General features: G+C 35.2%; 1 protein-coding gene across 1 annotated transcript in view; it reads right to left on the bottom strand.

The window, feature by feature from the left end:
- Window positions 1-24548, bottom strand: part of CNTNAP2 (contactin associated protein like 2) — a 1021786-nt gene that overhangs the window by 346849 nt on the left and 650389 nt on the right. The window contains exon 11 of the mRNA XM_005424150.2: window positions 9357-9463. Within this exon, the coding sequence (XP_005424207.1) occupies window positions 9357-9463 (107 nt within the window). The remainder of the gene's footprint in view (window positions 1-9356; window positions 9464-24548) is intronic.

Here is a 24548-nt window from a genome sequence, read left to right as displayed (position 1 = left end):
TATCCCTCCACAGAATTCCAGTAACCTGTTATTACTTCTGCTAAGAGACTTGTCCAGCCAAGAGAACTATTGGCTGTCCTACCTAAGGTGGAATTTTAAAGTGATAGTTATGGACCATGATTGACACCAAGCATCTACTTTTGCTGACAGATTTTGGTCCTAAAACTTTCCCCTCTTTATCTCCCATTTAAATTACAGCACTCTGGGAAGGAGACTAAAACTCAAAACCCCTTCAGAATAAAATTACAAAGAAGCATTACAATTCTTACCCTTGAATGAAAAGGGTTAATGTAAACATTTGATTCCTAAGGAAGACATTTACAGGTGCAATACATTTATGCTGCAGAATAGCAAAAGAAATATTGTAATGATGTTCAAGAAAAGTAGTGTCCATAAACAAGAAGCAAACTCAATCAGAACCCCCACCATCTGGATCGCTATCATTCACATGGAATTATGGAATTATCATAAGAGAACTGACAAGAATAATTATTCTTTATGTTTATTTACTCCAGAAGCCATACAATTACACTTATAAACATTGTTATACTAGTTATAAAGACAAAATATGGTGTAGAATGCACAAGAAGTATCTCAGGGTTTCACTCCATTTAATTAATTTTTTTTCTTCAATCCAGAGTCCTTTGAGATTGATCATATAGCCCTCAACACATTGGAAAATTCATTGTAAAGATAGAATTTATCAAGTCTTTCTGCACTAGGTGATGTACATAAAAATGCTACAAACTGTGGATAATGCATATCCACTACTCATCCATTGGTGCATAGTGTCTTTTAACAGCAAGCCTAATTATTCCCATTATGTTCCTTTATTTTGAATTGTTAAAAAACTTTTTAAGGAACAATTTCAGATAAAAATATGTCTGCACACATATGTGAAGAAATTCTCATTTCTTTGACTATGGTACATCTTTAACAGTTGATATTTGCATTAATTTCATTCTCTCACATCTGAAAAAATAGGATTAGAGTAACTTCAAAACATGTTTTTTCTGTGTAATAGCTGTCAAGGGGATTTTAATATCAGCACCTTAAAAATTTTAATTGCAAAAAAACATTAACAGTGAAGTATGCAATATGTTAGATTGTCTTAATGGAAAAGTTTAAGAAAAAGCTAATTAATTTTGAAGTCTTTATTTGCAGAGTTCTTTTCTGGCTATGAATTAATTCTGGCTTTGATTTTGTGGTATAAATGAGCTGCTTTAAAGTTATCTATTGTTAATTACATGTTCTCTTTTAACCGTCCCTTGGAAACAATATTTTGTTGTGCATTGTGAACAACAATAGAGAACGATTACAGTAGCCTGCAAAAACCTCAGCTAATACCCAAGTTTTCCCAAAAGTAGGCTGCAATTCAGGAATGTTCCTTAGGTATTTTTACAAGAGTTAGCTACAAATGAATTAAGAAAATGCTCTGAGTTAGACCCTGACTTCAGACTGTTCTTCCACTTCACCCCACCTGGTAGAAATTTAGTTTCAAAACTCCTAACACTTGATTCTAATGCAGAGCCATATATAAACACTCAGCTATACAAACAGCTAAAACCTGAAGTCCACTTTCAGCTCTTACAGTCTCTCTCAAGCCTCACCCAGTAGAGTTATTTGCGGCTGATTTTTTAATTTCAGCATAATTACTGCTGGCTGATTGTTCATATTCTGCTTTCCATCCTAATATTAATTTTCTCCACTTTACCTTCACCAAATACTCCTGGTGCTATTGCACATATTGGAACTGCAGCCCTTTCTGGCCTGAACACAGACCACATTCATTTACTTACAATATAAATGCAAGTTGCTACCAATTTATTACACATTCTGCATTTCATAAACACCTGGTGCAGAGCAACTCTCAGCTCAGCTGATAATAAATTAGTAGTAGAAGAACTGTAGTTTATAACACTGACACTAAGAACAATCTGATTTTTAAACAAACATAGAACAATCTGATTTTTAAACAAATATTGGGGTTCAAAACAAGAAAACTGCAATGTCCCCAAACAAACAAACAAACAAACAAATTAACAGAGTAAAAAGCTTGTCTTTTTCAGTTTTGCAGGAATAAGTGAAAAGATGCAACAATTTTGGTCTTATATGTTACACGTGAAAAATTACTAAAGAATACTAAACCAAAAACTTCAGTCTTGTTTTAAAACTAGATTTTAATAAAAAGAGGTAATTTTATAGAGTCTTCTACATTTGAAAAGACGTGCATTATGTTAAATCCTTTGAAAACATGTAATAAAAAATATGAATTCACAAGGACAATTATAAACTATGATGACAATTTCTTTGAAAAGCATTATTGAAAAAAAGATTAGTCTCCTTAGAAAGGTAGCATATTGATTATACGATCCTTTTAATAAACCACTGTAAACAAAAGTCCTTATAAACAGGCTTTGAGAATCTCTATTCTCAAAGGAAATAAACATCTGAGAAATAAGGTTTAGCAGAGCATGTATGAAATTTGAACATTTGATTACTTCAGATATAGAGCGTGCAAGAAGAGGAGAAAATAAAGTGGTAGCAACGTAACTGGCAGAGAACAGCCAGTAGTTGAAAGCGCTTTCTCAGGATGAGAGCAGAAGAAAACAAAAGACTCTTTCTAGAGACTTCAGAAATTTGAGCTTATTTTTCATCCCCTATTTCTCCAAGACCAGCATTACTCACACATCCGTACTGCTGAGTTTGAATGTGGAATTATTCACCTCCTGGAAACTACTTTACTTAGACTCTGGTCTCAAGTAAGTCTCAAATCAGGGACGCAAAGGAGCAATTAAAAAACCATAGGCTTCGTCAGGGGCACCCTAACAACAGCTCACAAGAGGATGAGGTGATAGGGTGAGGAACAGCATCTTATTCTTACAGCTTCTAGCACAAATCAGTCTTTAATATCAGTGCTAGAAGAGCTGATAACTCTTTTCTCATCACAGTGCCCAGTGTTAATTTCAGAAATACCTCCTCGAGCCCCAGTCTCCTGAAACCAAGCAGCCCTGTCAAAATAATTCTTATCATTTCTCTAACCTCCCTTTCCTCAGAGTAACTTCACAATCCATCTCCCTACAAAGCTCCACATTCCCATTAGTTCATCCCAGAGGCGCTGTCCTTCCTCAATCCAAATGAGGCAAATTATGCCCAACAAATGAGGGGGGCAATGGGAGCAACTCAGATTTTGCCCTACAGAAAGCTCTTCTTTCATGTTTTTAAAAGTAAGCAGTTTGGCTTCCCAGTATTATTTTTCCTTCCTCCTTCCACATAATGCAAGCATTTATCTGCTATGAACAAGTCTAATCAGCATTGTGGAGTCCCACTGCATGCCTTAAATGTCAGCTTTCCGCTGCAGAAACTCAACCCAGAATGTTCTGTCGCTGTTTCATATGTTTGTGCATTTTGTATGTTTTTGTTCTGCTCTATGCTTTCTACAAGTTTAGTAATAGAAATTCTTCATTTGCTACTGGGAAATCTTTTGGGCTTGTGTGATCTGTTCAGTCATATGGGTGCTGGACTTGTGATAAATCTCACTGAAATCAGGTACTTACATGTCCACAAATATCAGCAGAATATATCACTGTTCCACTTTCTGCAGAAGGGCCAATTCTGGAACCCATGATTTTTTTATGCAAAATGCTGCTAAAACTAAGCGACTTAAACATCAAGCTTCACTGGCAAAGAGTCAGAAATGTCAAGGTGATAGTTCAATACAGCCCTGCACATAAATGCCCACAGGACAACTGAACAGGAGATGGTTTTATGCCAAGCCTTCTCAAAATATAGGGCATTTCTGATTAGGTTGTATCTTCTGCTTCAAGTGTATTAAAAAGCAACATTCTTCCTGTCTTTGGACTAGAACATCCTTTCACAGGAATATCTTACTTATCACAGTTGCTGATCATGGAGGTATTTATTGAATTTTTCCTGATAAAATAATGCTTTTATATGCTTATGAAAGTGCAAAGTATCTGCTTTCTCTAGTAAATCAGTTTGCTATCACAAAGATAGCAACATTATCCTCATAATTCCTCTAGCCTTCAGTGAAATGGAAACCCATGCTCTTCTTGTTTAAGTTGACTAGAAAAATTATGGACTTCATTGTTTTTCTTTCCCCTGAAGTAAATTTCAGAGCATTGTTTTGCCAAATTATGTATTTATTTTTTCACAATTTCCCAAATTGCTGACAGGAGAACATCCCTGCCATGACCTTTTTTCCTTTCTAGACTCTGAATGTGTAAAGCCTAGTGTTCTGGTTGCTTTCCTGTTCACAGGAAAACCAGATATTACAAACTATCTGATGGAAGTCTTGCTGAAGATCAGAGCCTCTGCAGATTAAATTTGTGTTGATGACTATTACTTTTGGCAATAGCCAGCAATGAGAATTATCACAGCTCCTACAACATTTCTTATTCATTCTTACTCAACATGTGTTTCTAGAAAATATTAAACTCATTATTAAAGCAATATTTTGTTTTAGGGAGGTAGTCACTCTTGCTTGGAAAAATATCAATGCCCATTAGATTCCAGTGACATTTAATGCACTTATCATTTCAAGAGAAGTTTTATTCATCATTAACTTGGAATAAGGTTCCAAAATATAGGATAGCATTTATTCCTACCAAGCTGGGAGAAGACAGAGAATTCAGAGGTCAAGCTCCCTTATATGGAAACTAAGAATCACCACATTGTTTCCACTATTCTTTTGGGAAAAACTTACAGCAAACCACCAATCTAAAAATGTAAAAATCTCATATGTTCTTTCTCAGCAGAGTTGCATTCTCTGTGAATTCTGATACAATAAGTGCCTCTTCTAGGGGCAGGTAAGGTAGGTAAGTTCGTATTTCTCCCACTGTCTTACAGAACTAACAGTCAGCAGATGTGATCTGGATGCCAGTCCTTCCTATGGACTAACTGAAGGTTTTTAAGAAAACCTTTTCCTGTCTGGTATTTCTAAAGTAATCTGTACAGCTGCAAAAGCAACGACAGTGTTTGAAGGTGAAATTAAAGAAAAACAACTTGATCAGGAAGAACATGTCTTTCATAAAAGAATGCTCCGAAGAGATCTTGTAGCAACTTCCAGTCCCCAAAGGAGCCTACAAGGGAGCTGGAGAGGGACTTCTTACAAAAGCATGTAGTATTAAGAAAAGAGAGAATGGTCTTAAACTGAAAGAGGGCAGGTTTAGATTGGATATTAGGAAGAAATTCTTTACTGTGAGGGTTGTGAGGTACTGGAACAGCTTTCCTAGAGATGTCCTATCCCTGGAGGTGTTCAGGACAAGCCTGGAAGGGGCTCTGAGATACTTGGTCTAGTGAAAAGTGGCCTTGTCCTTGGCACGGGGGTTGGAACTAGATGATCTTTATAGTCTCTTCCAACCCAAACAATTCTATGATTCTATGAGCATTAAGATCAATCTTTTAAGTGCAAATTAAACATTTTTGTTAATGAAAATCATTAGGAGAAGGCAAATATAATCAAATAAGGTGCTTCTGGCTTTTTCCAAAATCAAATTAATTTTATGCAAGAAGTGGAAGGTAGATACATCACCATCATGGTAAACTCTGTAAGTCCTTTCTTATGTTTATCTGAAATGCAGATTCTAGAGAAAGCTTTCTTTGGCCTATATTATAAAAAAAATCTCAGAAAAAAAAGCTTGAATGATCATTAGTTATCCTAATAGACAATTTTTAAAATTATACCATTCTGTTTTAAAGAAGTTGTAAACAGCAGGAAGAATATTAGAACATAAAACTAGATGAATAAACAGGTGCAAAGTGATGGAGATGAGAAGTAATCAGGAAAATGAGCTCCTGATTGCAAAGGTTTCAGGAACCATTTACTAATAAACTCTAGAAAAGTATTGCTCTAAGAACTCTGCACGAGTGAGCAAGCCTTTGGTAGGCTGCAAAAGTTAATTAGTCAGGGCTCAAAATACAGACAATACAATAAAGCTAGTAAGGATGATACTTGCAGTTAATTATAACTCAATTAATTTTTAAATAATTTTGTAAATGTTGCATCACTGTAAATCTTTTTTTTTTTTGAGTAAATACATTCATTTATCTTTCAGTCTTGCTTAATGGTAAAATCAAGGTCTAGTCCTTTGCCAGGCCACAGAATTTCATTGGGCATGAATATCCCTTAGCTGAAAGAAATCTGGTAGATTCCTAGGGTATTTAATATGCAATGAGAAGTACAACTTTCCAGTACTTTTGGTTAATTTGCCATTGGGCTCAAGGGATCTAGCTGTAGATGGATGAAAGAAATTATCATTTCCTCTGAATGGCAGCTTAAGCTGCTGAGAAATAACAAGATAATGGACACAGAGCTTGGAGATTCTGGTGTTTCTCTGAGAGGTGAGGAACCTTCCTTTAACAGTGTGATATTTCAAAAAGAAAATTATTTCATAATATTAAAATAGAAAACAAAAGATTTACACAGTTGGAGAACTAAATTTTTATTTCAGATTTATTTATTTGGAACTTTTCTTTCTCTAGCTATTTATTTCTGGTTTATAGTCCCCCCCTATGTCTCATTCCCAGAATACATATTTCTCCGTATCTCTAGACTAACTGTTGTTTTCACTATCATACGATATTTTATGGCCAGACCTGTGTGAAACAAAGTCATTTTGATTCATAAGGTTTTCATGCAAACCTTTTTCTCTGTTTCACTTCAAGGAGTTCATCCCTCGAGTTTTTCTTTGAGTTTCAACTTCAAAGGAAACTAAAACTGCAACCTGAAATCCAGTCAAGGCTGCAAAGCTTTGCCTTGTTTCAGGTCAAGAGCTCAGGAAAGTGTTGAATTACCTGACCAAAGCAAAATCAATTCACCTAAAAAACCCTTCAGTAACACAGAATTTTCTTGTTCCTTTTAGTTTAGCATAACTCCAACTCATTAAAAATCGTCAAATACAGTTACAATCCCCACTAACATAGTCTTGTCTCCAACCTCTTTGAGAAATGCTGTTATACTCCCCACAAAAGCATCCACTGAGAAAAGAAAAACTTATTTTACTATGGCATATAATACAGTTTGCTTTGTAAATAATATTATCTTTAAGTAAAATGGTATTATCTTTAAGTAAAATGGTACTGAACAAGTGCTATCTGCACTTAAACACTTTCCAGCTCCACAGAATCACGTCTGCTATATTTTCATGAGATTTGCAATGCTGTTTAAAATCACTTACAGCTATTTTTATACCACACAACAGTTATCATTCCAACTTCCTCCCTTCCCCAGCATATCTTTCATCCTTCTACTGCCACAAACTTAAGAATTCAAAAGCAAAAGGCAGCACACTAAGTGTATCTGAATACACACACACACACACACACACACACACACACACACACACACACACACACACTGCACAAGTAGGAAAGGACAGTAGGGTCAGCATCAGTGCTGCAGAGCTGAGGTCCCAGACCTCAGGACAGCGTGACTGCAACCTCTGGCAAGTTCCAACAAATCCCCACATTATTTGCAGCTGTATCTGGAACTTGCTCTTGTAAAAACTGACAGCTATTGCCTGCTCAATAAAGGAAGAGTTAAGGTTGTCTCAGTCTGTATTTTGATGCTGGAAATTTTTTATTTTTGCTCATTTTTGTGCCATTAACTTCAATACTCTAGAAAGGCATAGGACTTCACACATTCTGACAGGATATCTGTCAAGTGAATAACTTTCTGCTCAACCTTGTTTTGTAAGAAAGACTTGTAAAGTATAGCAGCACATGGTAAAAACAAAAATTATGTTCTTTAAACAAAAAAAATAAAGCTTACACCACTAAGTCAGAAACTTTGCCTGAACTAGGAAAGTAAAAGTTCTTGAACAATGTGTCTCCAAATGACCTGGAGAGTGTATGTAATCCCATCCACTTTATCCATTCCATAAAGACAGGAAAATATACTCCAAATCCATCTTTTGGTACTGCAGTTCAGCAGTGACTTTTATTTGCCCTATTGCACTGTTTTATCCATAAAAGGCAGGTGGAAATCTTATTAAGAAAATTGTCACATCCCCTTGGATTATAATTTCTTCCCTTTGTAATAAATGTGATTTCAGAAAAGTGATGGCATCCCTTTGTCCTGGCTACTTCTCTTTGGAACTTGAGAAGAAAGCTTGACTATGTTCAGCTATGTCTTAAAAGCTGGTCTGCACACCACAAAGGAGCACAGACAGACATAAATTCTGTATTGTCTTTCCTAAAATTCGATGCAACCATGCCTTCACTGTGCACATTCCCTCTTGGTGGAAAAAGGGCTGCCACGCTATCTCTCCTACAGGCATTGGAACCTTAAATATTTCTCTTTAATCAAAATCAATTTGCTATTTAGCTCTTAGTTTTAGAGTTTCAATAGCTAGATCAGAGAGAACTTTGCCACTCAATGTATTAATAGTTATTACATAAAGTATATTCCCCCTTACATTTATACAGTCTTTAACCACAAGTTAGGTTTTTGTTTTAACCAAAAAACTGTGGATGGCCAAAAATTTTCTCATTGCTTTGGGGTTTTTGGTTAAAACTGAAAAAATTTTGCAATTATCTTTGTAAAATTATACATAGCTGTATTTAAGGTAAACAGTAAAGTTATATGAACTTGTATCTCTATAAATTCTGGCTTCAATTTCAACTGATTGCCTGTTCTGAAGCATTTTTACTCTTGTCTCAATATTAGGATATTGTTGGCAAAAGGAAGAAGTGAACAAAAGTAAGGACTGGATATATTTTCTCTGTGTCCTAGTTATTTTTGTAGATCAAAATCCCTCTTTTTTAGCAAATGAGGGGAGGAACAGAAGATGCATGCCACTGGCTCAGCATGCATTGTTCAGGACCTATAAAAGGGCAACAGCACCTTTCTTCTTTCTGTGCTTTTATAGTGTAGGGCACGTGGAGCTCATAGGAAATATTTTTATTTCAGAAACTCATAACCACAGAGCAAATAATTAGATTTTAAGCTGGCTGATAATCAGTGTGTAAACACCCTTTGTGATTAGCAACCTAAACCAGCATCTCAAGCAGCAGTCAGCAGCTCTCCCCAACAGCTCAGGGCAGATTCACTTTCCATTTGAAGCTGTATCTCATATGCAACTGCTAAGAATGTGTTTGCTCCGTACACCCAGCTGCTGTTGAACTGCTTTGGTGGGTAGCATGGCACAGTAGAGCTCTGCAAAACACATCACGATGCAGGGAATGCAGAAGCTGATTAAGCTAAGGTTTTTCTTTCAAAAGAGGCTTGAGGATCTTTAACAACCAGAAAGGAAGAACGATTTTTTTTATCCCAACCAAAAGACATGAGAGAATTCCCTAGTCCATTGAAATTTTCAAACTGCAGGGTAGCTTACAGTTATGACAAGTGGCACCGCTGTAACTGGTTCCGTCGCAAGTGCACTTGAAGCTGTCCCACGTTTGGGTGCATTTACCATCATGTTCACAGTGATTGGGCACACACCTGTCAGGACGAGATGCAAAGACAGAAAGAGAAACCAAAATGAGCATCAAGATTTACACAAAGCAAAATTTTGAGCTGTCACCCTGATTTTTTAAGATTTTCTAAGCCTTCTGATATTTATATTCTTGTAACAAACTTTCTCGCACACTTTCTGTGAATAACTTATTGTTTTGCATTCTTTTATGGAGGAGGAGAAATTTGATGGACTGTTGGTTTGTCCAGTGTCATTGGAGAGGTGTCACTTTCACCCTCCAATCCACTGTCACTTTTGGAAATCTATAAATGTTGGAGTCAGAAAATAAACTTCCCCTTTTTTCACCTTGAGAGCAGTGTGTGTGTGTCTTGTTATTTCATGTCCTATAGTGGCATTGAGTTGCACAAGCAGTGTATCATGCCCCTGTCTAGTAATTAATCCTTGCTATTTTAGGTGTATTAACAGAATTTATATCTGAACACACAACTGCATAAAAGATTCCCAAAGGCTCTGCTGCAGCCTTTGTACAGACAGTAAAAAAAGCACATTAAAGGTTCATCATCATAAATCGGGGTTCTAGGTAACATATGACTGGTACTCAGCCTTCCAAACAAAAAGAACATCACATGTCACACCTCCTCCTGCTGTGCAGGTGGTGTCACACCTGAAGGAGCCCAGTCCCACAGCTGACTAGACCTTAAAAACAAAATGCCACTGGTTTGCTCCTCATCTTTCTGTTGCCAGCAATGGGATAAAAGGGAGAGAGGTTGCCTGCTGGCTAGGATGGAAGGAAATTAGTCAAGCTGCATTATTAAAACTAACTATAGGCTTTGTTATAATAGTTGTGTAACTTTTTCTCATGACAGGGGTTTGTGGTAAGAGCTGTTCACCTTTCTCTCACATGCCTGCTTTTCTTCCCTCCAGCTACACTGTTGCTGGAGAGTGGAAGGAATGAAAAAGTGCAACAGCAAAACTCCAACGTTATAGGTAAACATATATTTATTGTTTGAAATATTATCTAAATGTGATTTTAGAGATTTGAGTTTGGCCAGGTTCTTTTCTATCAAATAGTTAAAAATGGGAATTACCATTTACTTTCACCTCTGCAACCATTAAACTTTTTTCCTTGAAAGGGCTTTGAAACACCATTTCAAAGAATGGTTTTTTCCTTATTAAATTAGTTATAATCAGACTCAGTACGGGCTCTGCCTTTTTGATCAAGAAACAAAGGAGTTTTCCTTTCATCTTTTTTTTGGCCAAATCTATATTTTTTATTATGAAATTAAAAACTAAAATTAAGAGACACCCTATTAGACAAAGAGGATCTTTTCAGTAGTGCATTAAAAAATAAGTGTTCTTATCTCTAAGATAAATCTGAAGTTCATCATATTCCTGTGACAGTCAATGATACTCTCACAAACAGCACCCAAGGAAAGCTTTGCTTTCCTATGTAGAAACTTATTGAAACTGAAAGGATCTGGGTTATTCCTTAATAAGCTTACAGTCTCTTATTTCCTCAATTTCCAGTTAACAGCATTGCCATTCATGGCTCAACAACCAAGAATAATTTGTGTCACAATATGCATTGGAGAATTGAATATTGTGTGCTCTCATTTAGAAATTATTTTTTTGTTTTGTGCATGCCAGTACACGTACCTCAAAATATACAGAATATAGATGTCTTATGTCCTATATCAGCCTTTAGAACTCAAGGCTACCCATTCTTTTCCAAAAAGATCAGAAAATACTGGCATGGTTAAAAATAGTTCTGAAAGAAATGCTCTTCTAAAGCAAGAAACAAAGCATTTAAAAATCTTCTTTTCACAGTAAAATACAGTGAAAATACCTGAGGCAATTATCACAGTTCAATAAATTATGTCTTCAGCATGGTTTAAATGAATTCATTTAGTTTTATAAGTGTGGCAGGCTAAATGAATAGATAGAGCTGATTACTGCTCTATCCAGTTGTGTTCTCAACACCGCAGAAGAAAATCAAGAGCATAAAATAGCACATTTCTAAACAGACAAACAATTAACAATTTACATGAATCCATAGCTCCTGGGTAGAAGAAAAGAGCAATGACATTTTAAAAATAATCTTATAAAAGTAACTTTTATTCAAGGCTGTAAATAACTACAAAAGTTCCTAAATCTGTTTATGGTTTTGTATTTTTCCCAGCTTTTCAAAATAACTTCTTTTTTATGTATTTTCTTCTTCATTTACATTTGAAAATGCATGACTTGAAAAGTAATTTTCCAATGACCAAACCAAACATTTTTCTTTGTGAATTTTACCAGATATTTATATGAACTCTCATACGTAATACTCACAACCAGTTTCACATTTTAGTGCAGTATAACTTACTTTTATTGCAACATAACTAGTAAAGAGACTGCATTACTGACTATATAACTGAGGCAAATGACTTAATCTTCAGAAAGATGAAAACTAGATATTTATCTGTATCATTTAATGGAGCGTATTAAGTCATAAAAACAGAGATATTCAGCAAACTCCATGATGTTAATTTTATGCTTCCAGTATGATGGTTGGTTTAGTGTAATGGCTTCCAGTAAATGGTTGGATCTGCATTTGCAAAATTTTTTTTAATCTGATTTTTGCTGTTATAAAGATGATGCATTTAGAAAAATAGAGTAAACAATATTTTATATTAGTGCACACTGAAGTTTAAATCACACTATAGGATAATTTCCTGATATTCTCCCTTCACCCTCTTTTCTGTCAGTTTATTTTGTCAGATAGAATGCTAAGATTTATTTTCTATTAAGTCCATTAGCAAACTTCTGTAACATAATCTGGTGCTCATCTGTCCACATTTTGGACAAACCCTACATACTATAATAGAGTTTACAGGAATTGCTAGATATCCAGAACGTAGAAATTACAAAAAAACCCAAAAAACCAAAAAAACCTGTTTCAATTCAGTAAACAATATCATGAAGAATAAGATTTATCACTGTAAACACCATTATTTTTCAAACATATTTCTTTCTATAGAATGAGACCTATCTACAATTTTCAATGTACAAACATCTTGCCATGAAATTTGTATTTTGAGCAGGTACAATCATTATGTTTATCTACCTTATGCTCATCATTTAGTAGACACACAAAATTTATACACTTAAAACCTTAAAAAAATTCAATGCATGTATGATTTGTAGATTATTTGTATTGAAAGACTATGTTTCTAAGCAACTCAGCTCTTTCTGCTCCTTTAGGAATAAGGTTTCATAACATAAGAAAACCTATAAAACATAACAAACCTTCAAGACAGCATTTCCCTCCTAAACCAGGCTCTGAAGTTAGAAACCATCACAAAACAGAGCTGCAAGTAAGTTCCTCATTACCAAGTGTGTCTCCTCCCATTGTGGATATCCATATTTCAAGAACTTGCAAAAGGTTGCAGACTCCATTTTGAGAACTTTCTTGCTCTATGGCTCCTTCTGAAAGGCAAGTCTAGAGCTTCATCACTTCAAGTATGATACGCTGTCTTTTAATTTCCACCCCAAAATTTATCCATAGAGAGTTTACAGATGCTGTTTGGTTTGGAATTTTATTTGGAAACTTTGATTTATTTGTTTATCAGTGTTTGCTTTCCTTTCTGATTTACATCTCAATACTTTGCAGGGAGCAATCATAACTTTAGTCTGTAGTTCTGTGAGATGAAACCTCCGGTTGGAAAATATATTTTCCACAGTTCTTCCTTGTAGCTCTGCTCCTGTTTGCACTTGCATTCTGTTGAGTGTTCTAGAGGAGCTCTTACCAGTGTTTCGTGATTTCAGAGTTGATCAGAACTTTTAGATTTCTTTACAGAAATTATTTCAGTTAATATGTAGCATTTTGCTGACTACTAAAGAATAGTGGCTTAAAGTCATCCTGAGATTACTCAACATGATAAAGACCTTCACTAAATTCCCATCCTGCTTCTTTTCATCACTTCCAACCAATGACTTCCACTGCATACAGAAAATCTTGCTACTGTTTTTAGAGCATTACTGTGTACTGCAAATTCCATTGTGTCATTCAAATAATTCAGGTTATTTTTCTGGGCTGAATCTGGATCATCAGCATGTTTCATCAAGATATTCCTAATTTTGAGCCAAGGTTGAAGCATTAAATAGGATTTTCTCTGGCACTGATCTCTGAGCAACTCTCATCTCCCAGCCAGCCATTAGCCCATCAGTATAAATTGAAAGGCAATTCCATTTGACAGTTCACAACTTACTTTGCAATTCATCTCTCAAACGCCATCTTTCCTGGTTTAGCTAATAATTTCAATCATTACAATATATCAAATATTTTATTGACATCTGGCAAAATAGATCTATTACTTTTCTCCTGTCTGAGACAAAAAGTACTGTGCTTTACCAGAGGAGGAGACCATATTAATCCTGAACAATCCACTGTTGATAAACATCTGCTGCATTCCACTCTACTTTGCATTTACTTCAGGATAACTCCTTGTTTCCCTCAAAAACATAATAAAACTACTAAAGGCAGATTCATAGATGTCCAGTGATATGGATTTCTCTATTTGCTAAATTACATCAGGTAAACTCTGTCACCTCATAATACAAAATCACGAGCTTTTTTAAAATTTGTTCAGGGTTTTTTCTGCTGTTATTTGGTTGGTTTTGTTTGGTGTGGTTTGTTGAGTTTGTTTGTTTTAGTTTTTTTGGTTTTTTGTTTATTTGGAGTTTTTTTGTGGTTTTATGTTTGATTTGTTCCACATGTGATCCTAAATGAGCCTAACACAATATTGACAGCAAGAAAAAAAGAAGACAAAGAAAAGGTATCTCATAACGTTAGTATAAGAAGGAGAGTGATATCAGACCCATGTAGAAATCCTCACAGCCTATTCAGCAGAAATAAGCAATGGCTCATTGCACAAAAGTTCTTGGAAACAGGAAGGTTACAAACTGCTAGAAATGTCCACAGGGGAAGGGCAAAGATGCAATGAGGTTTATTAGTGGTAGAAAGTATTTTTGAAAGCGACTCAACATATATCAGGAATCACTTAAGTATGCTTGGGTCTGCCTGAAGGCAGGAGCTGAGATCTCTCCAGACACCTTCTAATCTGGATATTTTCATATTCCATAAGAAACAGAAAGCATTTATTTCAATCTCTCTTTTCTCATTATGTGATTATGTTTTCTTAATGTTGTAAATGTGCCATTTATCCTCTGTAAGTCAACAGGTCACTGCCTCAGCCTTTTTAGAGCACCATATCCCTCAGGACAGGGTTATTTAAAACATTAACTAGCTTGCCTAGACATATTGTGCCCAAAGTGTATTTGAGTCCAATTTTTAGGTTTAGAGATAATTTGAGCAAGATGATACTAAGTTCTTTTGTACAGAAAGGCAAATGTACACATGGCCACATGCAGACTGTTAAATAAAGTCCCTCAGTACTGAAGAACCATCAAAAATCTCAAAATTCTCTCCCTGTAAAACACAGACCTTTCCTTAATTTCCCTGCCTTTTCCCTTCCTGCTTCCCTTTCACATGTAAGTCCAAAATACAGCTTGTGTTTAGATACAACCTAAACCAATGCTCTTTATATACACATTTAAAACAATCAAGTCAAGAAATCACTAAAACAAAACATTCACTTGTGTAACTGCTTCTCCACCTGAGAGGTCAAAAGGAACACACACACCCCACAAAATACTTGATATGTACTGCCTGCAGCTGTAGTGAAAAGAACTCAAATGCTACAGTGATAATGACAGCATGAGAATTTCTGTTGAGCAGAACAAAATGTTAAAGGCTTTTTGCAAAGGAAAATAACCCAGGATGAATTATGCTTAACATGAAATTCAATCTTTTCCTTCTCATCATCAAATCCCTATCTAATCTTCCTCGTGCTCACACCTCACCTCTCATTTCTCTGCTAAATTGCTTCTGTTCTGCTTTTCTGTCCTTTTCTCTGCCTCAGAACTAACCACTACCAGTTTGTTTTGAGTGGTTTTCCATTATTTGCCCACTAGTTGCCCTTTTTAATGCCTCCAAACATACCCTTCAGATCTATATTTTTTATCACCATTTTTTGCAAAGGTCCTCCAAAATGCAGGCTGATGTTCTTTTAAGCATGTTGTTTTGCCACCATCTACCTTTATTCACACCCACAAAAGGACTATTAAAACATTATGAAAATTTAGAAGTTTTTTACTCTTCAAGATTACCTGACTGCTCGAGACCATGAAAGATTACATCTATAAATTAACATATAAGGAAAATAATTTGTAGGAGCAATAAATGATTTCAGCTGGTATCTTGAACCACTGAAGATCTGTTTGTTTATTTAAAAGACAATCTGTAATCTGGTAACCAAATCACAAAAACATTCTAAACATATATATCTGTTTGCAATGATGTTGCTCTTTAAACCAAGAGGAGGTATTGCACTCATCATGGTAAAAGCATTCTGAAAATAAGATAACCCAATTAAGGACACAGTGCTATTGCAGAGTCCTACTGTACCAATATTAGGTTAAGATTAACCATTCCATAGAGAGTCCATGTTTTACACAGTATCCCAAATGAAAGTAAAACCAGCTGATCTGCCTGTAAGATTATTTCTTATTTCTTACAAGGTAACAAGTGCTTAAATTGACCTTGAGATTTTCAGCAATAGGATTTGGAACTCCTACGCAAGGCAACACAAAGGGTGGATGGAAGAGACTGTAAAATTAACTTAGATTCACAATAATTCCCAAACTAGTTTAACTTGCTGCTGACTTCTAAGCTAATTGTGCACACATGCATATAGTCAACAATGGCAGAACTAAATAAACCTGAAACAAGAAGTACCTATCCTTTCTTTGTCACTTAGAGCAATACAAGGCCTTCATGTTTCTTTGGTGGACATTATCAAACTTAGTCTGTCACAAAATCAAAAAAAATTCTTGGCACTTTTAAAGACTGTGATTTGCAAAAGAAAAATAAATTTTAAAATATGCAGTGACATTTCATTAAGAAAAGTCCCTTTATGCCATATTCCTAGTAAAGGTTGTGAAACAGTTTTTTTGATGTTGTCTTTAGATCTGTAAGGTTCCATGCTAAATTGTTTTCATTAGAACGATTAATGGAGAATTTAATAGATAAAGTACCACAGTTAACTCATATGGATTAAATGATCCTCTTGGATTTATGCAGTTTTTTATTTTGCGCACAACAATGTAGAGACTAATTTCTCCTTTATTTTCTACTGTTCTTAATTTTCAGGGCACTTCATGAATTAGTTCCTTAGAATTAAATCATGATGGTTCCACTTTAGCAATTGCAGGAGCTGGATAAGCCATTTTTCTGCATTTGTTCTAGACAATTTTCTGTACCTGTATGTTATGCATAAGCTATGCTCCATGGTGTCTTGATGGTTGGAAAATTACTTATGTCCAACTCCAACTGTTGCCACTTCTAGTGAAGTAAAGCAGGGGAGGATGAATCTACAGCAGCAATTAACAAGAGGGAATTTCACAGCCCTGGAATCCATTCTGTCAGTTCCTACCAATTGTATCACGACAACAGGAGACCAGCTCTGTGTGGAGTTGAAGCTGGAGGAAATTGTGCATTCAGCAGCACTTACTCAGGTGTTGTCTATCTTCTCTGGAGTGGGGCAGGGCAGGGAGTTGGGAACACGAGGATAAAGCGAGTGTAAACAGTCCATAGGCTGCATATAGTCCAAAAGCTGCAAATTAGAGTGTGCTGTGACAATCTTACAGAGGTAGATGATAAACCCAGAAATTCATAAAATGAACTAATCAGGCTAGATAAAAACGACAATCTGTTGCACAGTGTTTTAGTCAGAAAATTGAGGCTTAGGTCGTCAGCTGGTGTAAATAAGAACATTTGCATATGTCTTAAGCCAGTTAAATGAGTTGAAAAAAATGAAGAACAAACTTTCATAAATGGCCAGCTATGAAATATTATTTATCTCCTAGGGGGTTGTTTTTAACCTTTTCCACTACCTTCTGAAGAGCTTTCCCCAGTCATTAACCAGGTTAAGGCTTTCTAGAACAGGTGAAAGCTGCTCTGTATAACAATTATTTTTGGACTGATGTGTTTGAGTTTATTATTTGAACAAACACACAGGAGTGGCAGTTATTCACTAACCTAACTGTGCCATGTTGGCACAGCTCAGATCTCTTGGGGATATGAGAATATGATTTAAGCACTGAGACTCTCCAGAAGAATCTCATGGGTTTTAATTACTAAGTCTCTGAAGAAATTTTTAAACGTTTCCAAGTATTGCCCTGTACAAAATCTGACTGGATTAGTTTTGTATTCATCTAATCACCTCTCTTTTGCTATTTCAAATAGGTAAAGTAGAACATATTGGCTGGGCTTGAGAACAAACCATAAAATAAGTTTCTCAGGGATTTTGTTAAGTTTTTATTATTTATTCTTTTTTTCAGCTTTAATTAAATACAGCTACTGAGATTTTATGATGTCAACTTTATAATCCAAGTTAGACATTATAATCCAAGTTGGACACTTTTTTGAAGAAAGTTGCTTTTATTTTTTAGAAGATCATAATTATCAGAGCATGTGGACCAGTGAACAGCCCATGTAATACAGAGCAGTGACTACAATATTCTCTGCTAATAAACACAACTGATCATGAATTGAATCACCATGCAAATAAAGAATTTACAGAGCCGTGTTTTAAATGAGATTATGCCTAAATTTATATTCTGGTGACTAAAAAAACCAGTAATTAGAAATCTTTATGTTTTTTCCCATAATGTAAAGAATTACTCCGTAATGAGGATGAGTATAATACTGATAGATGATTCTGTATTCAAAGTCTCTTCTCTGTCAATCAAACCTGGATATGGGCTGTCATAGCCTTTGGCTATGACACTTCTCCACTCCTTGGTGCACAACATAGAGGATCATATATTTTGCATTACTTGTTTTTATTGCCTGCCTTTAAATAAGGGACCAAAATTATCTCATGTTGATCTTCAAATAGGTGACAAAATTTTGCTGCATCATATGCAAAAAGCACAACCCATTAAATATCTCTTGCTTGGCAAATGTAGAGCATATGAATCACCTTGACGGTCATGAAGCCATCAGATGCCATCAGCTACTTTTGATATAAGTACAGTCTTGGCTCAGCATTCTAATTTACTAATCTTGCAATGACATGATGAGATGGAGTTGTATTTGTAGCTGGTAGGTTTTGAGCATATTGAAAGTCAGTGTCCCAATTGCAACGGCATTGTGATTTAAAGGAAACTTGAGGTAAAACATGATTTGGTACCACCAAAATGATGCTGATCTTGAAAAGTGCACATTGCCTTAATGACTTTGTTTAAAAATACTAAACAGTAGCAGTATCCCAAAAAAAAATCACTACGGCAAGTGGTGTTTTTACTTGCCTGGTGCGACTACCTTTTGACTTTGATTTGATTCATGTAAACCACCTTTTAAAATTATTATAATTATTATTATTTTACTATGTGCTATCATTTGCTTTTAGGAATCTGGCCACTTTCTTTACTGCAATAGAGACAACTTAGAAGCTTCTCCTAGGAACCATTTATCTTACAAATACCAATTTGATGGTAAAGTTAAGACAAGTCCAAATGTTTTGACAGAAACCGTGGATCTTGCATTACCATTCAGATGATAAATGGTTAACTCCAGTGGATTGTTCTAGTGACCATGCAACCAGAGGAGTCTGTTCTGTAAGTGTTGTAGAGAACATTTTCTGTCTGAGCAGTGAAGGTTTTCCCCTCCAAAACAAAAACATAGTCTTGGTGGTAAAGCAAAACACACCATCTATGCAATAAAGTAAATTTGAGATGGAAGCAAATGTGAACTTTTTCTGAGGCATTTATTAATGACTGGTATAAGTGCCAGTTTCATTATTAAGTCCCTAGTAGAACATCTAAGTCAAGGACACTAATTTCTCCTGCCTCTGAGAGAAAGTCAGATCTTCCTTATTGGTAGAGTAAAAAAAAACCAAACTACTAACACCTTTAGTTATCCCACTCCACTACAGAGGAAGAGCTGAGGTCAACATGCTTTTCTTGCAGTACTGCCTTTCTTGCAGTACATCCTTGCCAACTCCTAGTTTGCTCAATATCAGCAAGGACATATAGACTAGGTCCTCTGAGTCATTAATTTAAATTTGACTTGGATCAATCATGAATAAATCAGATGTAGACAGCATTCACACATTATTTACTTCACATGGAACACTCTCCCTGAGCTGACCCATAGAGTCACAAAGCTTAATTATATTTCATCATTGGTTAGAGGCAATGTAATATGCATATTTACTCATAACCCTTTCCCCCTTCTCTATTCCCATTTCTCATCTTTTTACATTGCAAGATTTTTGGATCAGAAAAAAGGGTTTAATTTATATTTGCATAGGATGTTATCACGATGGAATTTCCTCCTCCCTATCACTGCAGTCATCATGAGCAACAATAGCAATAAACAGTAACACAGACATGAGTTATCTTTTTGCACTGCTCTATTCTCCTCCAAATTAACATAGAGCATATGCTAAAATCGACACAATCTGCTTTTTTTCCTGTACTCTGACAATTCTGCCATCTACCAGAAACAGCAATATGCTCAGCTAAAATATCATGTATAAAACATGAAGCATATAGGTTAAACTGACTTATTCCCTTGTCTTTCATCTCTGTTCTTAGTGCACATCAGTATTTCATTCTTTTATAGAAGTCCTAAAACATTTTATAAATTGCAATATAATGAGTGTTGTAGTCTAAAGACATGAAAAGCAAGGATGTGCCAATGAATTTGCAGCTCTGCTGCAGTGCGGTCACAGCTCTGTGATAAATATACTAATACAATGCTCTACTCACAACCTATTATTCAATTCATTTCCAATTTGCTGAAAACAGATATGTACTGTAAGTAATAAACAATTCATTTATTACCTTGAACTTGTGCAATATACTGCTTTGGAGCCAGGAGGCTTCCCGTTGAAGTAATAAGTAGGTGTAAGTGCACGCACACAGGTGCTTTTCTGTTCTCACACCTACATTCAATATACATAAAACATATACACATGCTTTTTCCAATAATTATGGCAATTTCAAGCTTCTGAAAATGGAAGTCCTTTCAAGAAAACAATTCATGTTTAGAGCAAAATTGTTTTTATGGAAAATGTAACTGAGGATACGACAGTCCTAATAACATGTGCTTGACTGTAAAATATGTAATGACATGGCCCTGGTATGGCTATTTTTAGTTACAAATAGCTCATTGATAGGATTCTATTATTCTACCAAAATAGGCTCGTGATTGCCCTATAGAACAATTGTAGACTATAATTTGGAGTACTTTAAAGGGCCCTGATTCTGTTTTTCTGCATTTCAAGCACTGCAATTTGGGAACCATAGTTCAGGGTCTGTCAGTATTTCAGTTTGTTATAAGCTTTGATTTCTCAAGGGTTTATATTTCTGTTATAAATTTTACTCCAGAAATTCAGCAAACAAAGCGTAAGACGGAACGAAAAAAAATAGTAGCATACTTCCAGGATTGGTTCTGAAGTAGTTCATGCACTTAGTATTCCAGGAGAGTAAGGACAGGCTGGTAGATAGTTTTAGAGGTTTTTCTTTAAATAGAAGAGGAAAATAAGGAAAAACTCCCTACACAATATTTTCCTTTAGCTTTCCAGACATTTTGTCATCAAATCTTTGACACTTTGTGAAACATATTCTTCAGAGGAAAGGGCCAGATTTGATTAATATCTCAACTTGAAAAATGTTGGAAAACACGCTGAAGTTCTTGAAACATATCATTTGACATGTTCCAAATGAAGTGTAAAATATTTTTTTATCTTTTTCAGTGTAAAATATTTTTTTCATTTTTAAATGTGATGTAAAATATACTATATGGATGGGACTGCACCAAGCCAAGTAATAATAAATTCCAACCCTCTGTTTCAAATTGAAAAATACTTTCAAATATTTTCCTGAGGGAAAAATGGATTGGGAGCCATTGAGTGGGGCAGTATGCAAGAAAACTACTTAAAGAACCTCTGCAGCTTTGATAGCTGCACTGACAGCTGAACTGGGAATAAGAAGCTAGCCTGAAATTCAGCAGATCTGATACAGGAGTAATCTAAACTGGTTGTGCACCATTGGCTGCATCAATGTTAAGAAAGGAAACTGGAAAATGAAAAGGAGATATAGAGAGACACTGTATGTAGAAGACAAAAGTGAAGGAGAAGAAAAAAGATGAGAAAGAAGTGTTTAATCACAAGTGTGAGGGCTGTTGGTGGAAGTATTTCAAACTACTTGAAAAACAGAGATTGGAGAGCTGCTTAAAATAAGAAAATAAGGAAACAACACAGACTCCAAGGACAGGAAAAAGATGAACTACTGTAACCTCAAGTGCCAATAAAATTACTGTTTTGGGAAGCATGAAACAATATAATCAACTCATCATGTCAAGATACTTGCACTTGCATACTGGCACTGAAAAAGATCTCATTGTCTCTCTTTTTGATACTTATTCTCTTGAAACTCAAGCTATTTTGACTGACTCATGGAGATCTGCTAAGGCTTTCTATTTACCTCATATCCAAAGGGCTGTGGTGCCATATGTACAAAAGAAGAGTGCAACCATGGCCACTGCTGCAAAAATGATATATCTTTTCATTGTTTAACTATTTCAAAATGCCAGGTATATGATATACATTTTTCTTCTAAAATTTTGCTTTGTTTAGTTAGTCCTTGTCCCTTAACTTTAGCATGTTAAAAATATGCAAAAAAATCTGACTTCTTCATCTCCCTGTTATATGACAGATTGGAAAGAAATGCTGAAGTAACACCTTCCTCTGGTCAAGTCTTTTCTTACTGAATATTTCCTACACCAAGAGCTTTGAAGCTCTTCTCTCTTTTCTGGAAGATCTGCCTTTAACAGATAATGTAAGATTGATTGATGCAGAGAAACGGTATCCCAGATTCCAGTCATGATTATGCTGACCTGTACTTACAAAATAATAAATATGGTGAGCCATAACAAAAAGTCCCAGGAACCACAGGCAAGGACATGACTCTTTTTTCCCCACTTTACCTACAATACCAACCAACTTGGTATGTTAGTTTAGGTCTGCTTTACCCTCAGATATACATCTCTTTCTACCTCTCACTGCTATGAATATTTCTAGTCAGAAAAAGAATCCTGAATAATATAATAAAAGCCTTTATGGAACCCAAAGTTTCATAATGCCATTGAATGTTTGCATCCACAGGGTGTCATACATAGATTATACTCTTGTCAGATATATATAATTTACTTACATCCTTGCAGTAAAGGAACAAGTAACCCTTACAGTGCTAATGCTTAGGTTGTAGCCTCTGTACTAATGCTCTGCTGTAGTTGGAAAAAGTGTTTCTGGATCATGACATAAAGCAAAACCCATGAATCAGAATTTACAAATATGATCTGGAGAAATTAAACTGGAGTTTATGTGAATTATTCCAACAAGAATAAGTCAATAAAGCTTTGGAAGCCTCACGTGGAATCCATAGCCACCCTGTAAAGCATTGTCAGAAGAGCCAGGTTCCCTGGTGGGCATCCATGGATCCTGTTTTTTAAAAAAGAAGGACCTGCATCCTGCTCTGCAAAGTAAAAATAAACAGACAGATGGGGAAATTTTTGGGGTGTTTTTTGTTGATTTTTTTTTAAGATAACTCAGAAAACAAAGCAAATGTTCCAACTTCGAAAAACAAATTCTTACTCTCTTTCTCCTAAAAATTGTACATTTCAGTGTTTCATGGAAAGATATTTTTTTTCTCTCCAGTGTTCATATGTGGAGCGCTGGAATCAAGGCTATACAAAGTGATTGCATACAGTGTTGTGGTGCAGCCATTCTTTACATTTTACCACATAAAATTATGAAATTAATTATATTTAAGATAGCATCAGATGAATTAAGATCTGATAAACAGTCTGTACTTAATTCTTAGACTTCCATAAATCCTGATTTTTGGCTCCTTGCCTTAGAAATCAGGAATTTGACCAAGGTATGTAAGCGCAGTTAAGTAGAATTTGTCATAGTTTAATGGAGCTCAGCACCAATGGATAAGAAATTTAAAGCTTCAGCTCAGAAATACAATAAATTAAGATTTAATAACTTGATATATTTATTTCTCTAATACTTCAAACCAAAAAATAAGGAGCAATGGAAAGTGAATCAGATGTGAAAGTGGTAGCCTATGTGACTTTTTCTTCCAGTCTTATCAGAGGCCATATCAAACTTATCAAACATTATAATCACGTTCTCAAAATACTTTTAGTGACACTCCCAATTAGCTTATTCTAGTAACTTGAGACTTTGTGACTTTTCCCCTAAAAATGGAAAGACTCTTAAAACTCTCAGCTGTTTATCTGTGAGTAGTGATTTCCATCTTAATACTTTAAATATACAATGAGTTTCTTCAAGTTCTATGAAAAGTGAATAATTGTTCTGTCTTATTTATATAATGTTCTATAGTACTATTTAATGGCAACAGGTCCAAACCAAAATTGCCAATAAGCCTAGAAAACTTGGAAAACATAATTCTACTTTTCTTGATGGTGTGTAAAGCACAATTATTAATGTTTAAATGAGAATTTAAAAAATGCAATGGAAATTATCCAAAATGGGAGAAAAATCAAGATTGCTAGATATGTATTTCTTTTACTGGGGAATACTACTGCATATGCTCTCAATAGAGAGTTACACTGTGACTGTGCTACTTGATTCATTAAAGAGACATTTTTCTAGACAAATGCTGAAGAATATGTTTAACTATGCAGTAAGAAGAAATTTTGTATTATTTAGGCCTTGGCAAAATTCCACCTGTATACAGTTATTGCAGAAATACCAAGTTCATGTATATCTGATAAACAAAAAAGTAAATGCAATTGGAAATAATGCCATTATGTGAAAACAACATTCTTTGTTTTTCCATTTCATATATAGAATTATAGCTAAAACTTGAAGTGTGAATGTTTGGTATAGAGTAAATGCAATGTAGCCCACAGAATGCCTCTTTTTCTTCATGAGGGCTTGTGGGGTAATTTATTTATATATATATGTT

This window comes from Geospiza fortis, unplaced genomic scaffold (genome assembly GCF_000277835.1).
Source record: "Geospiza fortis unplaced genomic scaffold, GeoFor_1.0 scaffold120, whole genome shotgun sequence".
In the NCBI taxonomy this organism is placed as follows: Eukaryota; Metazoa; Chordata; class Aves; order Passeriformes; family Thraupidae; genus Geospiza; species Geospiza fortis.
Note: the sequence above shows the minus strand (reverse complement) of the source record. Positions and strands in the feature narration are given on the sequence as shown.